Genomic DNA, 16,379 nt, shown 5'->3' on the forward strand with positions numbered 1-16,379 from the left:
CAAGCGTCTTCTTCAATAGTAAATTTTAAAGAATGAATCAATGAATTTAATGCAAAATATTCACATTTTCACTTAAAGGCAATGCACAAGAAATGCCATGTACAGGGTTCATAAAACCCTTCAGTAAAAAAAAAAAAAGCTTGCTAAAAACTGCTAAACAAAATTCCACGTAATTGTTACTTAAAAGTGGTGATATGGGATTCCCAACTGCCCTTCCAAATCTTTGTTCATAAAAATTTCCACTAAAAGTAAATTTGCAATCTGTAATACATATTTTGATTAAGGTAATTCTAATGTATTAAGTGGCAGGAAAAATTCATAACGTAACTTTGGCTTAAAAAAATCAAGCAAATCATCAGCTGATCATTTTTAAAGTTAAAAATTAAGTTAAAACTTCTTTGCCCATTGATAAAACTAACATTATACTTTACAGACAAGTCAGAAATACTTCCTAACAAAGGTGGCAATTCATTAACAAGTCATTTTTACAATATATACAGATAAACCAACACTACTAATAACTGGTTGAACTAAATTATTAAGTTTATGGGTTTTAATCAAGTTAAATAAGTAAGGCAAGATGCACAAACACAAAATTTCTTAAATTAGCTCATCTTTGCCTAGTAGTAGTTTTTACCTTCTAGCTAAAATTACCACAGGTACTGTATGGTGTCAACTTTTCCGGGGGATTATAATTCTGAATGTTTCTCGATCACTTAACATTTCTTACATTCATCCCTATTTATCAATACTTATGCACTGAATGGTTGAAAGTGGCCCAGTGTTTGGCTTCATAGCCTAATTTTCCTAAATCAAAATTATTCATCAACACAACTGAATTTGATTTGTCAGTTTTTGTAATATGTAGGGTTTTGTTTGTATTTAAGTTTCCTGTGCATGTTTATAAACCTGGTGGAGGTTTAGAATAACATTTTACAGAAGAAACACCATAGGCTATACCCTTACAGATCTTAAAATTTTAAACTAAAGAGGAATCAAATGTTTCCAAATTGCGTAAAGATCTTGCTATTTCTACTTAGTTCATTTTATCTTTGCAAATACACCAGAATGTCTAAGAAATTTGCATTTTTCCTATACAAACCAGAGGCTTTTATATTATATAGAAGTATCTCTCAATGCAAATTGAGGTATGGTCATTGAACATGGTAACAAGGTTGTTGACTAGTGGTGGTTTGTTAACTTGCATGTCTGCACAAAAAGACAGTACAAGCAGTCCCCGGTTTATGACGGGTCCGGCTTACGATGCTCAGAGGTTACGACGCTTTTCAAATATACTCATCAGAAATTATTTTCCGGTTTACAACGCATGTTCTGGGGTTACGACGCGTCATATGCTGATCCGACGGAAGAAATATGGCTCTAAAAATGGCAGAATAATCAAAATTTGGATTGTTTTTTTTTTATGAAAAACTCAATAAAAATGCAGTTTACATCGTTTTCAGTACACCCAAAGCATTAAAAGCAAGGTTTTCATAGGATTTTTGACGATTTTCGACGATTTTTCGGTTTACGACACAGCATAAAAATGGAACCCCCGTCGTAAACCGGGGACTGCCTGTACATATTCTTCAAAGGGCTTTGATGGTGATGTTTCTTGGACAAAAAAGATTTAGGAATAACATGTTCACTTAAACAATTGCGTAGAAATCTAAGTTGCAATGTCGGCTTGTGGGCCTTGATGAGAGCAGAACAAATTTCAATGATGAAGGGCACCAATGAAGGATAGAGTATCCAAAAGGGAGCAAACAAAATGAAGAGGTGCCTGGCAACCATTTGCTATGCCATCACAAGGTGGGGAATAGGTCCAACATTTTTTTTTGTAAACATGAACAACTGTTATCATTTTACTAATTGGAGAAATTCTATAGAACTGTTTTGTCTAGATATTGTTAAAAGAAATATTACAAGATCTAGTGTAATGCAACTAGAGTCAGATTACTTTTAGTATTAGCAAGGGTCAATACACACTGGATAATTGGATTTTGAAGGGTGTCGTCAACAATTCAAAATTATGCAACTACCGTTTTTAGCTGTTTTATTATTTTTAGGATCACTTTTCACTCAAGTGCAGTTTCTTTAGCTGTGAACTGTTTGCTTGTTTAGCTACATGGCTGCTGCTTAGTCCTTTTTTTTTTTTTTTTAATTACATTTAGGCATTTACTTTTACTTTCTGATGTCCCTCAGCAGTCTTTCACTTCGTCACCATGAAGTGTACAGTATATTAAATACATGAAAGCACTGAGTACTGATGCCTTTTATTATATCCTTCTGGCTCTTGCAGTATATTTAGTTATTTAGTTACATAAACCTTGTGACAGTATAGTACATGTATTAAACTATTTTTTACCCAAGGTTACTACTATACATTACTATTATGTACAGTAATATAAAATAGTTTACCCAGACCATCAGGTTAAAAACTGCAGTACAGTAATACATAAGGGGTCTTCATCTCGCCAAAAGAAATTTGGGCTACCTTCAAAGTAAAATTAAACAGATAGCCCTGTACACACATCAGTGTTATTAATACATTTAACCCTTTTATGAACTGTTTCTATTTAAATTAAACCAATACTGTGATGAAGAAATTCCATATATCATACAGGACTGAAAAATTTAGTCTGCTGGGCAAACTTACAACTCACAAGTCTTAAACCTTAACATAAGTATCCATTACTCTAATTTACCATGAAATGAAACATGTGATTCATGTAAAGGTCAAGCTAGAGACAGTAGTTCCACTTACCAGGGAATAAAGAGGCAGTATGTCCATCAGGCCCCATTCCAAGGAGCAGAAGATCAAACACTGGCCATTCACAGTCAGGAAATTTGCTTCGCAATTTACTTTCATAGTCTTTTGCTGCTTCGTCCACTTCAGGAAGAGGAGATCAGAAGTATTTCAGAGGCAGAAACACTAACACACTTTAGGGTTTACATAAGACAATTTAAAAAAAATGTTTTAACTGAAATCTTGATAGTGGTTGAATGATTAATCACTACTGTGCAGTATGACATCCAAATTGTAAATGGATACAGCATGAAAATTACTATTTATGGTTAACAAAATACAAACAATTTATTTACTACTACATTCTAATGATAAGTTTTGTAATATCAAATTTTCAACATACCAAAATAATCTCAAAGAGACATAAGTATTCTAAAGTGGACTGCTGTGACACATCAGGGAAGCAGGAATGCTTGGAAAATTTTGGGAATAAATGTACATGGGAATGTACAATAATGGGTCTACAATTTTACAGTTGTTGTTTTTAAAAACTGATTAATTAAGTAATTTACCTCTGAAATGACTGAAATTGTAATGTAAATCTTGTGTTGTACAGTATGATATTGGGGCTTTCATTTCCTGTGTGAACACCCAGCATGTTTCATCAGCTGAATACATCATAGATAAGATTTGCAGTTAATTTGTACACTACTGCATAGTACTGTTTTGAGATTTTACATGTATGTAAATTACTGGTAGTTACAGTACTTACAGTACTAAATAACTACCAATCCAAAAACATCCTATTACTGTAGTGTTATTTAACAGAACTTAGAGTTCAGTTTAAACTTCCAAGCTACAGGCCTAAGAGTTGAACTCGGACCTTTTGGTGCCATATTTAAACACTATAGTTTTTATTCTTCAAATATGTGGTTGTGGTCAACTTAACTCCCTTCATGGCATGTACATAACTGTTATCTTGAAAATGGAAAATAAATTAGATACTAAGACAAGTTCCATCTGAAGTGAAGCTTGCACTTAGTATCTCAGTGAACTGATGGCATTTTTGAAATCAAATTAAATGGTAACTTCCATACTGGTAAATTTTGCAAATCACCACCCTCATATTTTCTCTCATATTTATGGGAAGTGAATCCAGACAACTTTTATGACATAGTGTGCTTATCCTAATGCTAAGGACTCAATTTATCTGCTTTTTTTTTTTCTCCAAAGAGTGGTCTTGGACCACTCAGGTTCTCTGATGAATTCCCATGTAAAAACTGAGATGTGCTAAATGTTCAGTCGAGTAAGAACCAAAACATATTGAAAAAAAAAAAAAAGTCTCCTACCTCATCCTCTTACCTTCTAACTCTGGATTGATTACAACAAACTGCTCCTCAGTCAAGGGTGTCTTGCCAATGAGCCCTTCTTTGTAAAGCTTAAAGGTTGAATCTTCATCTGAGAAAGGTACTAAACGCTCATCACAGAAGAACAAGGACCACTTATCCCAAGATGTACTTATAGATGGTAAACCATTACACAGGAACTTTACCAGAGATCCTCCTGCAAGGAAAAATCAATCAAGTATACGGACTTAAAATGATAATGTATGGGCACTAATGACAAATCTCAACCAAAGAAGTTGAACATACAAAATAGCTAGAAAAGTCACAACAACATGGATTAAACATCCTGTATGGTACTGTATTTGTATCTTACATGTAGTGAACATAAATATGGTACTCAACATAAAATATTACCATAAAAAAAATAAAGTAAATTGTAGTGGAGGTGTTTCTTTGGTAGCATCAGATTAACTCTCTACTTAAAAGACATTTAACTAATTCCAGTACTTCACTTCAACCTAATGTCAAAAAAAGAACCCAAATACACAATTCCATGTATTATTTACAACACTTACTGCTTATAACACCAGGATATGTATTTTGAAAATGGTGCAATATACCGCTTTCCTAAATTGTTTACAAAACATATCTTAAGATGGTACAAAACTGCAAAGTACAAAGTTTATTGCCATCTGAATTACCTTGATATAAAAACTAAAATATCCATTGAATTGTTAAGTACTACAGTACAGTATATCCATTGCATCAAAATATTTGGCCAATCAGATTCCTGGGCCTATTACTCCAACACTAGGCCTAAGTTGGGTTCTAGTATTAGTTAATTATGTTATTTCCTTATACTGTATAAGAAAAGATTTATTATTTCTTCATGCAGCCCAGGAGGGAATATTGAATGCATCACCCTGCGTCAAAGTTATTGTGACCTATTAAAAATATAATGAACATCATAAATTCTACTGTATGCTTCACTGAGAATGAGTACCGTAATTAATGAAAAAGATTACACAGTGACCTGACATGATTGGCTGGCTAACACAGTACAGTACAGTACCATAAATGCGATGTGACATGAAAATAGGGAGTGCCAGGATCTTTGTGTAAGCTCCACTCAACCTTTACCATTAAGGTGTGTAAGGTTGTCTCACCATTAATAATTGTTAAGTTGGGGAAGGTAATTACAACTGTAGTAATGGTTTGGAACCCATAAAAGTACAGTATGAATCCTCTATTGTTTATACTGTAATATTTATGGAGGAAGCTACAAAGAAGTGTTAAATGGAAGGTCCCATGGAACTACTGTATAAATGAAGAAGTCTTAAAAATGATTAAAAGACAGAGGAATGGAATAAAGGAAAGAAAATTAAAAATCAATACAGCATAAGCAAAACAAAATTTATGTTGACTTGAAAGGAAGAAAAGAAGTTGAGTCTGAAAAGTGACCATGTGGATGCCCCATTGAGATGTACAGTACAGTATATAGTGTAGTTAGAATATATTGTAGTTAATAAAATTCAGTATTGCAGGATATGCTCAGGACTGTAAAACAAAAAATAGATGAATTTCCTTAATATATAAAGGAGTTGATGGTGAGAACACATGATGATGAGGATTATGTTATGGGAAAGGCAGAATATTTCTGTTGTTGTGAAACACAGTCTATTTGTAAGAGCAGTAAGACCAAGATAGCAACAGCAACTGATGGACTACACATTCCAACAGTAAATATGTGTATAAGACCTGCAAGATGTGTGCCCAGAAACTACACAGTACACTATGATCTCAAGGACTGAGATGGTTTGGGTATGTATGATGAGTGGAACAGTCACAGCTGCACAGTAATAGGCAGGCTAATGACATGAGATGGCCCTGAGAGCTATGGTTAAAGGGCAAAGATGAACACCTGGACCAGATGAGAATTCTGGCAGGAAGTACACAAGATAGAAATCCTGTACTGGAGTAGGAAACCAATAAATGTAAATATTTTCAAGATAATGACATTAAGTTTGATTATAGAAGAAGTCTGGTAAGTGTTTAAAATCCCTTCTTTAGAGTTAATCCATTACAGCTACAATATCTTTATAAAGTTAATACTGTTGGCTGACAAACTCCGCTGATATTGGTAGTAATTAATCATCAATAAACTGATGAGTATTAAATAAAGTAAGGTTATGCAATACAGGTATAGGATGTTGTTTCTTCTACTAAAACATGTTTTATTTAATCTCATTAACTGGCCTACATCTTTTATTTCCTGTTTTTACTTCAAGCTGAGACCTAAAGTTTAATGATTATATTAAGTTTATCACTCTCATCCAGGGTAAAGTTCAGTGAATCACATGAAAATTATACTTTAGTTATCTTTGCACAGGCCGCTCAAGGAGCAACAGCTCTGCTGGAACAAAACCAGCTTGGTAAAACTAGACATGTTAATATACAAGTAGGCATAAGCTCTCAATCAGAATTGGTCAGATCAGGCTATCATCATCCCTGAATTTATTTTTGTGTGGCCTAGCTATCAAACATCACTTAGTTTTCAGATTATGCTAGATCATTTTGGATTAGATGCCTTTAAAAATGCTTTACAAACTTGTCTGTAATAATAAACTGGGTTCATTTAAAATTTTTATTGGAGAATTTAATTTTATTTTCTCATAACTAAAATGTGAAGTAAAGTAAATATATAAATGTTTTACAGCTTATTCTCAGTATATTATCCTGTTTATGAATATAACTTCAAGAAAAACAGAACATGCTAAGCATTCTCAACTCATAATTTACTGTTCTTTATTACATGTGCATAAAGGTGCCACTATACTGGCATATTTTCTAACATACTGCCTTCTAACTTTTTGCAAATAAACCAGTACTGATGGGAGCTCAAGTTGAGTATATTCCTCCACAGACAACCAAAAATGAGCATCTTTGTCTATTCAGGAAAATAAAGAAAGGCTTAACAATATCTTCCTCTAACTTTACCTGGTAGCATTATAGTATTACATAATATACTCTAGCCCCGCAAGAGAGTAGTGCCATCAGTGAATCTACATGGTGCACTGTAGGCATTACTTAAGGTTCTATGTAGCATCTCAGCCCCTGGCTGCATTCCCTTTCATTCCTTTTACTGTACCTCCATTCGTATTCTCTTTCTTCCACCTTGATAGCCTATCTACCCTCTCCTAACAATTGTTTCATAGTGCAACTGTGAGGTTTCCTTCTGTTACACCTTTCAGACCTTTCTACTCTCGACTTCCCTTTTCGCTCTCAATGACCTCGTAGGTCCTAACGTTTGACATTGGCCTAAATTCTATATTCCAAATAATATATACTTGGAACAAATTTTTCTTTTGATGACTTGACTAGCCCAAAGCAATTTTCTGTTTCAGAAATAACAACAAGTTTAAACCACTATTTACAATAATTCTTTGCTTATAAAAACTAGCATAAGTCAACCAAAGTAAACATGTGTTTTAGCCATATGGTGATAACAATGGGTATAATATACTTATGTACTGGAGAAATCTATGAACAATTTAAATTCATATATATATATGTATGTTGTACAGCAAAATACAAGATATAAATACTGTTAGTTAAGCATAATAATGAAAAGAGAAAAGATAAGTAAATATAACATGAAAACACTTATACTCCAGCAAGATTGTCGTCAATTAATGTTTTTACTAATATAAATGACCCTGTCTTCATTCTAGTGAGCTAACCTAACTGCGATAATGAAAAGCCCAAACGAAATTACCCACCAAAATCCGCAACAGGATGCAGCCACAACGAACCCACCTCGTGCCAAAATTACGGATGTTATAATGTCATATGAGGATGTAAAAATAAGAGCTTAATCTCGCTACGGGAGGGTTTCCGTTGCCGGCATTATTAGTTTTGACTTACCTGATAATCCTATTGAGAATGCTTCCCTATCCTCAATGGCCTCATTTGCAAGTTTTTCAACCAAACTGCAAAGTTCTTTAGTAACTGCTTCTTCGTCCTTCACGACTTTCCTCGCCATTTTGGAGTGCGGAGGCAATGGCGACATTACAGAAGTTGCACAAGCCGGGGAACAATATCGCGGCCGTTGAACTTTCAACAGCTGTCAAGGAATTACGGTTCAAGTATCCTATGAAAATTTTAGAGAGTGGGCAATGTTAGTAGTAGGAAAGCTTCCAATATTTATATCTGCACTCCAAAAGTAGAATTTTTAATTTTTTATTCATTGGTAGGCATGGATTCAGGTTTAAGTAGAATTTTTCATTTTTTTTATTCATTGGTAGGCATGGATTCAGGTTAATAATCCTGGCTACAAGAGGAAGGCATTCGATGGTTTATAACTTAACACCATAGTTTCACTGTTTCCGTTTTCATAATAAGTCGGTTCATTATTGCTGTATGGGCATGAAAATGAAACATTTTTAAAAGTTTTATCGATTAAAGAAAAATAAACGTAAAAGAAATATTGGGCGTCAGATGGTAGAGTTAGATGTTCCATATATAGGTAAGGTAACGATGAGAACGGAGATTGAGATGGATAGTATCAGCTGGGCTAGAAGAATTGGGAGACTCAGGCGTATTTGAAAGAGAGCTATGAATTATGAAATTTAGGCTATAAAGTCAGGAACATGGGCACTGTCAGCCATTCCATGAAAAGAGGGAGTTGGAGTCGGTGGACAACATGATAAAAGATCCAGAGTATGAATGAGATGAAGTACAAGGCTCTAAATCTAAAGCCAGGAGAAAACGCCACAGCTGCACCAAGCAATGATAGCCAGGGGTTGGACAATATAAAAAAAAAAGGAAGCGGAAGTGGATGTAATGTCAAAGGATAAAAAGTGAGTGTAGCCAAGGGGCGAGGCAAACTGAAAAGACCTGTTAATAATGACAGTCATTGCTCCATCTTCCCGGCTTTAGTTTACAATCATAACCTTATCCCTGCTCACATTTTACCTCACATTTCTTCTCTCGCAAACACTTCCAATCTCTTTCATTAATTCAGAAGTTTCTCTTTGCCATCCCCAATCAAGTATTGTATCATCTGTAAACATTAATCTTCTTATCCCAAAACTTTATGCCCGCACGGACTGCCCTTTCTTTGATATTTCAAATCACTCCATTCGTGCTTTTACTCCAGACTATTAACTCTCTTATCTACATCAACATGCTTCATTCCCATCGGTCACATCATATCTTCTATACTGCACAGGGCCAAAACTCTTCAAATTGCCTTTCCGTCAGTTTACTTTTAAGCCTTTTCAAGCCCATGCTTGGTAGCCTACATTCAGACTTTTCCCCCTCTTGTTCATAGCTATATATATATATATATATATATATATATATATATATATATATATTTATATATATATATATATATATATTTATATATATATATATATATATATATATATATACACATATATATATATATATATATATATATATATATATATATATATATATATATATATATATATGAGAGAGAGAGAGAGAGAGAGAGAGAGAGAGAGAGAGAGAGAGAGAGAGAGAGAGAGAGAGAGAGAGAGAGAGAGAGAGAGAGACTGTTTCTTTGTTATATTCATATATTCATTACTTTCAAAATATGAGCACCTGAACATCTTACATTTTACAGTACCATAATTCACTAGGTGTTGTTTCCTACAGAAATATCGTCACGCCCTCATATAGCTTTGTACCCTCACCAGTGGTTTATTTTTGGAGGCACTCTTGTCGGCACTCCTTTGATCATCATTTGTAAGTTTGTAACAGTCTATGTTCCTCAGTAGTAGAGAATAATCTCATACAGAAATTCTTATTCTAATAACTAATCTTCAAGTTTCCAGCGGATTTATCGCTGTAATTACACGATGGCGATCACTATACACAATCTTAGGTCATATCCAGAGACCTAATAAAGGTCTATAGCCAGACCTTACAATTGGTTACGTTCTTTTCTTCACATGATCTACGAAAATAACCTGTAATTTAATTTGAATATTTGAAAGAAGTTGGTGGGGAAATTGATGTATTCTTTGCAGAAATAGGGTCCCGTTAACTTCAGTTTCATTATTTTATGTACATCAATTACTAAAGTATATTGCAGTGAACTGAACGTAAACATTGCTTACATGAGATTACGTGAGTACGAAGCTGCCCACCAGCTGCTACGCCGTCTGCTGCTAGTTCGAAGTTGGGAAGGATTAGGTTCTCTCCGTAGAGCTTTAACGACCTGCTGCTAAGGTAAATAATAGTGTTTTCCCAGTTATATACTTTTCAGTAAGTTTAGATTTTAAATGTTTAAGCATCATGCTTAAAGTTACATAAATTGCTCGCCGGTGGGATTGCCGTAGGCCAGGCAAATGGGCTTGTGTACCTTGTTTAAAGTTGCATCAGTGCATTTTTTAGTCATTGCACATATATGTTTATAATTTATATACACACACGTATATATATATATATATATATATATATATATATATATATAGATAGATAGATAGATAGATAAAGGTATATAGTATGGAAATGTTACCTTTAAACGTACCCTACAGGCTAATCTAATCGAGTAAAGATGCAAAATATGCCTATAGTTTTATGATATGGTAATTCACCATTTTATTTGGAATTTGAAATTTGTTTCCGTCAAAAATACTTTGGCTAATCCGTTACACCTCGTTAGCTGTTTAATTAGCCAAATGCAAGACTACACTGGGAAAGTGGGCTGTCTTTTTGTTGCGAGTATTAAAAGACAGCCTAATGCGTCTAACTGCAGACCGGAACTTATGAACTATCTCAAAAATGGCCGAAAATACGAAATCTTGGTAGCACTATGGGGTTGCTCTACATCGGGTATTACTTTGGAAATTGACTTTTCCTGTAGTATTTTGGTTGCTTATTAACAATTTACCGTTATTTTTTGTCGGTCGACTGTAATTAACCAGTAATTAACATCAGAACTGATATGTTTTTGTATGCTGGCAATACTGGAATGTTATTGTGCATGCGCAGTGTTATAGGGGAGGTGTTGGTAAAAAGTGGAGTTTCCTTCACTGGTGGTTGGGGTTCAGAGCATCCCGACTAACACGGCCTGCTAGGTTGGGTTAGGTTGTAATAGGGTTCCTTAGACAATCCCTTCGTGAATATATGGCTCCCTAATGGGTAGATCTAAGTATAGCTCTGCTGCGGCCATTTCCTTCTAACTTGACTTTTTCTACAGTTTTCTGGTTGCTAATTATGAATTTACTTTCAATTTTTGTTGCACGAATGTAATTAACCTGTAATTAACCCCTGAAGTCCATCCAACAAAGGGTTTCCATGCGCAATCTTCACAAGACAGAGCACGGCTACGTCTGTTTGGTATGGTTCATATCCCATCCGATAAGTGCAATAACTTTTTAACGTATGGGCGCCCCCAAACCTGGGCCAGCAGTAAATATGGCAAAGGGACATTCCATTTGGCTGACAACAAACAAATGCACTGCCAGTATCAGAAGCCCTAAAAGTGTAGAAAAAATCAGTTTCCAAGGTAAAAACAGGCACGGAGCTAGTACTTAGAATTACCCCCTAATGACTTGTGCATGTGTGGAACCATCCCATAACAACATGGCAGTCTGTGCAGAGTTACCCTGTAGTTTTACCAAATCTCAATAATACAGGGGAGCAGGGTCAGTGACTTTGGTAATAGTTAGGTTGAGAAATGGTTGGGTCAGGATGTATTAGGTATTTTGAGCAAAAAACATACCTGGCCTATAATTTGGGTCTCCAGCTGCTCCAGTGTAGCCATATGTAATCTACAATAGGCTAACCTAACCTAACTGGTCTGATCTGGTAAAACAACAGAATAGTTTTGGACTTGTCATTCTAATGCACACAGTGTCATGTTGAGGACATCTTGAGGCTGAAGGGTCCCCTCCCCCCCTTGTAGGTTATGGCATGTTCCCCTAGGATAGGTTAGGGTAAGGGAATGTTAGGTTAGGATAGGATAGGATGCATCCATGTTGTTACACACCCTTGATCAGCTTTACAGTTGGTCACGGCTCACAGGGACATGTGCAACTTTCCTGCGCTTTTATTCCGGTTCCAAGGGTCTGAAACACCCAGCTCCACTTAACCTGAGCTAGTTGGTTATAGATCATAGAAACAAAGTTTGATTAGAGAATCATGTTCTTCTTGTCAGAATCCCTAAAAGGAATGGGCAGCCTTGACCCCTACCTCCCCCCTTCCTCAGCCTATCCTAACTCTGAAGCCTAAATCATTGGTAGTTGGGGTGTGATGAATTGAGTAAACATCCCCTACAACACTGACCCCCAAAGGGGGTTAGTGTTGTCAATGCGCCTCCTGTGGTGTATTGTAGGCATTACAAAATGGTTTGCAGTTTCCTTTTGGCCCCTAGCTGCACCTGATTTTTGCTTTACCTCCAATCCTGCTTCCTTTATTCCACCTTGCTTTTCAACCAATCAGTGTCCTAAAAACTGAATAACTGAAAGTGCCACATTACTTCGTTATATAACCAGATTTTCATAAATCAGTCCTACAGAAATATCATATTAAAAACTATCAGAAAAATCAACTTTATATTTTATAATCAATTAATGTACTGTACTTCCTAGATAGCCCAGGCAAATTCTTGTTTTCAGAACCTGCATACTTTCAATATATTCTATTTTTTCCTGGATACAGTTTTTGTTTTTGGTACTTTGACCTATTACAGAGTCCATTGACAGCGTGATTTATGAATAGTTTTAAGCGCTATTGGTCTTTATGTGCATTTATGAAAATTTTTGAAATATCACTTATTGATGCATAAATAGATATACCGTATATCAGAAATGGCAGTCCCAGGTAAATGAACATAATTCAGTATGGTGAAACTAACAATGTTTACAAGAAAAATCAATAAACAATTCATATCTGGTTTAGAAAAACCACTCCTCATTGGTTAGGGTAATTTTCTTAGACATGATAAGGATAGCCATAGGGCAGCATATTAGACTGAATAACACTTGAAGAGCTGTTCAGAATGGCATAGTAGTGTCTGTAAACAAAAGGAGGATCATTATTATTGTACCTACCATCATCTCAGTAACAGTACATTTCTGTGGAGTTTGGTGTACTGTACTGTGTGATAGAATACTACCTTGGAATTGAATGGAAAGTTTAATAAACATTATTTGCATACTTTTTGTAGTCTTAAAAGTAAATTTTTTAATAGACAATGGTACTGTACTTAAGAGATATAATCGGACTTACCCTAAGGCATCAAGTTTCACCTGTCCTGGCATCATCCTTTTGGCATCCCTCAATCTTTGCTAAATAGTTTGGTAGTTGTACTTACAGAAATACAGCTTAAACCTCCTATCCTAACTATAAATCATTGGTAGCCATAATGAACATACACTGACCCCAAAGGGGTACTTATTTCTAAATAACCATTACAAAAGTTTCTTCATTTTTTGCTTTACCTCAATCCTGCTTCCTTTATTCCACCTCCAACCAATCAGTGAAAAACTGAAACTAAAGGTTATATAACCTTTTCTTATCCAGCAAAAAATAAATATTTTATAATCAATTAATGTACTGTACTTCCTAGATAGCCCAGGCAAATTCTTGTTTTCAGAACCTGCTATTCTATTTTTTCCTGGATACAGTTTTTGTTTTTGGTCTCTGGTTCAGAGTCCAATTCAAAGAATGATTGAAAATTTTTGAAATATCACTTATTGATGCATAAAAGATATACCGTATATCAGTGGCAGTCCCAGGTAAATGCTAATTATTGGTGAAACTAGACAGTCTAAACAATTCATTGGTTTCCACTAGGTTAGGTAATTTTCTTAGAATGATAAGGATAGCCATAGATAATAACAGAAGAGCTGTTCAATGGCATAGTAGTGTCTGTAAACAAAAGCATTATTATTGTACCTACCATCATCTCAGTAACAGTACATTTCTGTTTTGTGATCATGTTCATTTTATCAACTACTTTTTGTAGTCTTAAAATAAAACAATGATAAGTTTATGGCATCAAGTTTCACCTGTCCTGGCATCAAAATCTTTGCTAAATAGTTTGAACCAAGAAATACAGCAAAACCTTGAAAACCATGAGCCAAATGAACATACAGTAATTTCTAGATAACCCATGGTTCATTTATTAAATGATGAACTAGGGCCTTTTCTTCCAGCAATAAATGTGAAATGTTAGGCTATTCATGTTGGGTTTTGTCTCTGGTTCAGAAAATTCAAAGAATGATTGACCGTCAAATGAGTGTAGCTATTATTGGACAGACAGTCTGTTGGTTTCTAGCAGTTTAACTTAGATATAGCTTCTAATATGAGCCTGCCTTTCGGTTGTGATCATGTTCATTTTATCAACTAGCAAAATAAAACAAGATAAGTTTATGCTTCACTCTATATAAAAACTATATTTGAACCAACTACATCAATTAAAAATCACCAAATGCACGTAACTGCATGGTAAATGAATAAATGCTACTACCTGTGAATATAGTATTATGGTTAGCTAATATGTGCACCAACAGAAGATTACACGACAACCAAAAACAGCAAGATGGCGTTCACTGGAGATATATTGTGCAAGGAATTAATTAACAGTACTATAGCTCTAATAGTATTTATTTACCATAATCAGGAAGACCAGAAAATGGAAACCAAGTATATTTTTGCAAAGGCTGTCTGATGTATTAAACAAAAGCTGCTGTCAGATGGGACCCTTATTTTAGGAGACTTCAATGGCTGTGTGAGAATGGATAGAGTTGGTTTTGAGGATGTTAAGGGTAAATATAAAGTAAAAGAAACCAAGAGTGAGATGCAGTATTGGAATTTTACTTAAGCCAAGATTGAAGTTGCTGAACATGTGTTCAGGAAGTCAGGCTAGAATTTCACAACATAGGCAAAAATACAGATTGATTTCATGATGACAAAAAGTTTGAGTGACATCAAAGAAAAGGATTGTAGTTATAGTATACAGGGTGATGCTTGCCTAGCACATCATAGATTGGTGAAGACATTTAACATTGGTGAATATGAAGAAGATGAATAAAAAGCCAGTCAGAACAATGAAAAAGGGAAGCTGAAAGATGAAGTAGTTTAAAAGTATCAGTGATAGTGGCAGCACATAAAGCGTCAAAATGTAGTCAGTGAAAATGACTGACAGAGCATTTAAAAGACAGCAGCAGTAGTATGTGGGGAGATATTGGGGAGTGATTAAAGAGAAAGAGACTTGCTGGTGGAATCAAAACATGCAAGCCTTCAAAATTGGACAGAGCTTGAAGTAGGCTAGATAGAAATGTATTATATGGAAAGGATGAGGTATGTTGAAAGACAAGTGAGAAGAGCAATCAAGAGGAGTTGGGATTAATGTAATTAGAATCTGAACATAGCAAAGGGAAATTACTGTATTCTGGATAGCAAAGTGGCCACAGAAAGATGAAAAAATATAAAATTGTCAAAGTATGTAAAAGATGAAATTGGAGAATTGGAAGTTGAACATGAAGATGCTGGAACAATAGAGGCATTATTTTGAATACTTTTGGAATGAAGTAAATAAACATGAACTGGAGGATGCTGGCATGATAAAGGGACCACAGTAATGGGGCATGATAATAGCTAGAGGTTAAAAGGCCCCTGGGAATATTAAAAATGAATAACCCTTGGAATCTGAAAAGAAGGAAAAGAGCCTTTTGGTAATAGTATAAAGCATAGGATAATGAGTTGAAAGTATCCCATAACTTGCAAGTTTATGGTAAATAATTACAATAGCCATTGAGTAGGCTGTGTACGCTGCCTTTTGGGACACTGATGTCACCAATCATAAAAATCCCAGCAGAGTATATTTATGTTTATGGTCTTTCAATACTGTGCTAGAGAAGCCACTGCATTCTCATAATGAGAACCCAATTCTGTCACTGTGGTTCAAAAAGTAGCTATTTTCAAGTCAAGAGCCAAAAATAATTGAATAAGAAGCTGTACAGTACTCAGTTGACTTCTATTGAAGAAAGTTTAGATTCTGTTAGTTAGTTTTAGACCAGAAAAAGGTATGTTTGTGGAGAATGAAGCCTTCTCAAATCTGTCAAATAGGGTGCCGCACTGTAGGTTAGGTTATAATTTATTTTCTGGTAATTGTGATATTTTTGTAACACATTTTTGACATTTTAATTGGAAATTACTGCATATTTTTGTGCTATTTTTAATAATGCACCAACTGGCTAAATTTACATATATTTATTGGAGGTTCATTTTAGTTTTTGGTA

General features: G+C 34.9%; 2 protein-coding genes across 5 annotated transcripts in view; one reads left to right on the forward strand and one right to left on the reverse strand.

Annotated features, from left to right (window-relative positions):
- Positions 1–16,379, reverse strand: part of Pgls (6-phosphogluconolactonase) — a 29,148-nt gene that overhangs the window by 2,413 nt on the left and 10,356 nt on the right. The window contains exons 1-4 of one of the 3 annotated variants that reach the window (XM_067123764.1): positions 10,245–10,351; positions 8,020–8,218; positions 4,112–4,312; positions 2,768–2,893 (exon numbers count right to left, since the gene is read on the reverse strand). In XM_067123764.1, coding sequence (XP_066979865.1) covers positions 2,768–2,893; positions 4,112–4,312; positions 8,020–8,164 — 472 coding nt within the window. In that variant the 5' untranslated portion in view covers positions 8,165–8,218; positions 10,245–10,351. Of the gene's footprint in view, positions 1–2,767; positions 2,894–4,111; positions 4,313–8,019; positions 8,246–10,244; positions 10,352–16,379 lie in introns of those variants that run through there. The other 2 variants (XM_067123763.1, XM_067123762.1) reach the window with 2 other exon arrangements.
- The window catches only part of Ctr1A (Copper transporter 1A), a 118,315-nt gene continuing 112,161 nt past the window's right edge, over positions 10,226–16,379 (forward strand). For both annotated transcript variants that reach the window (XM_067123766.1, XM_067123769.1), the window contains exon 1: positions 10,226–10,356. The gene's annotated coding sequence lies outside the window, so the exon portion shown is untranslated. The remainder of the gene's footprint in view (positions 10,357–16,379) is intronic.

This window comes from Macrobrachium rosenbergii, chromosome 21 (assembly GCF_040412425.1).
Source record: "Macrobrachium rosenbergii isolate ZJJX-2024 chromosome 21, ASM4041242v1, whole genome shotgun sequence".
In the NCBI taxonomy this organism is placed as follows: domain Eukaryota; kingdom Metazoa; phylum Arthropoda; class Malacostraca; order Decapoda; family Palaemonidae; genus Macrobrachium; species Macrobrachium rosenbergii.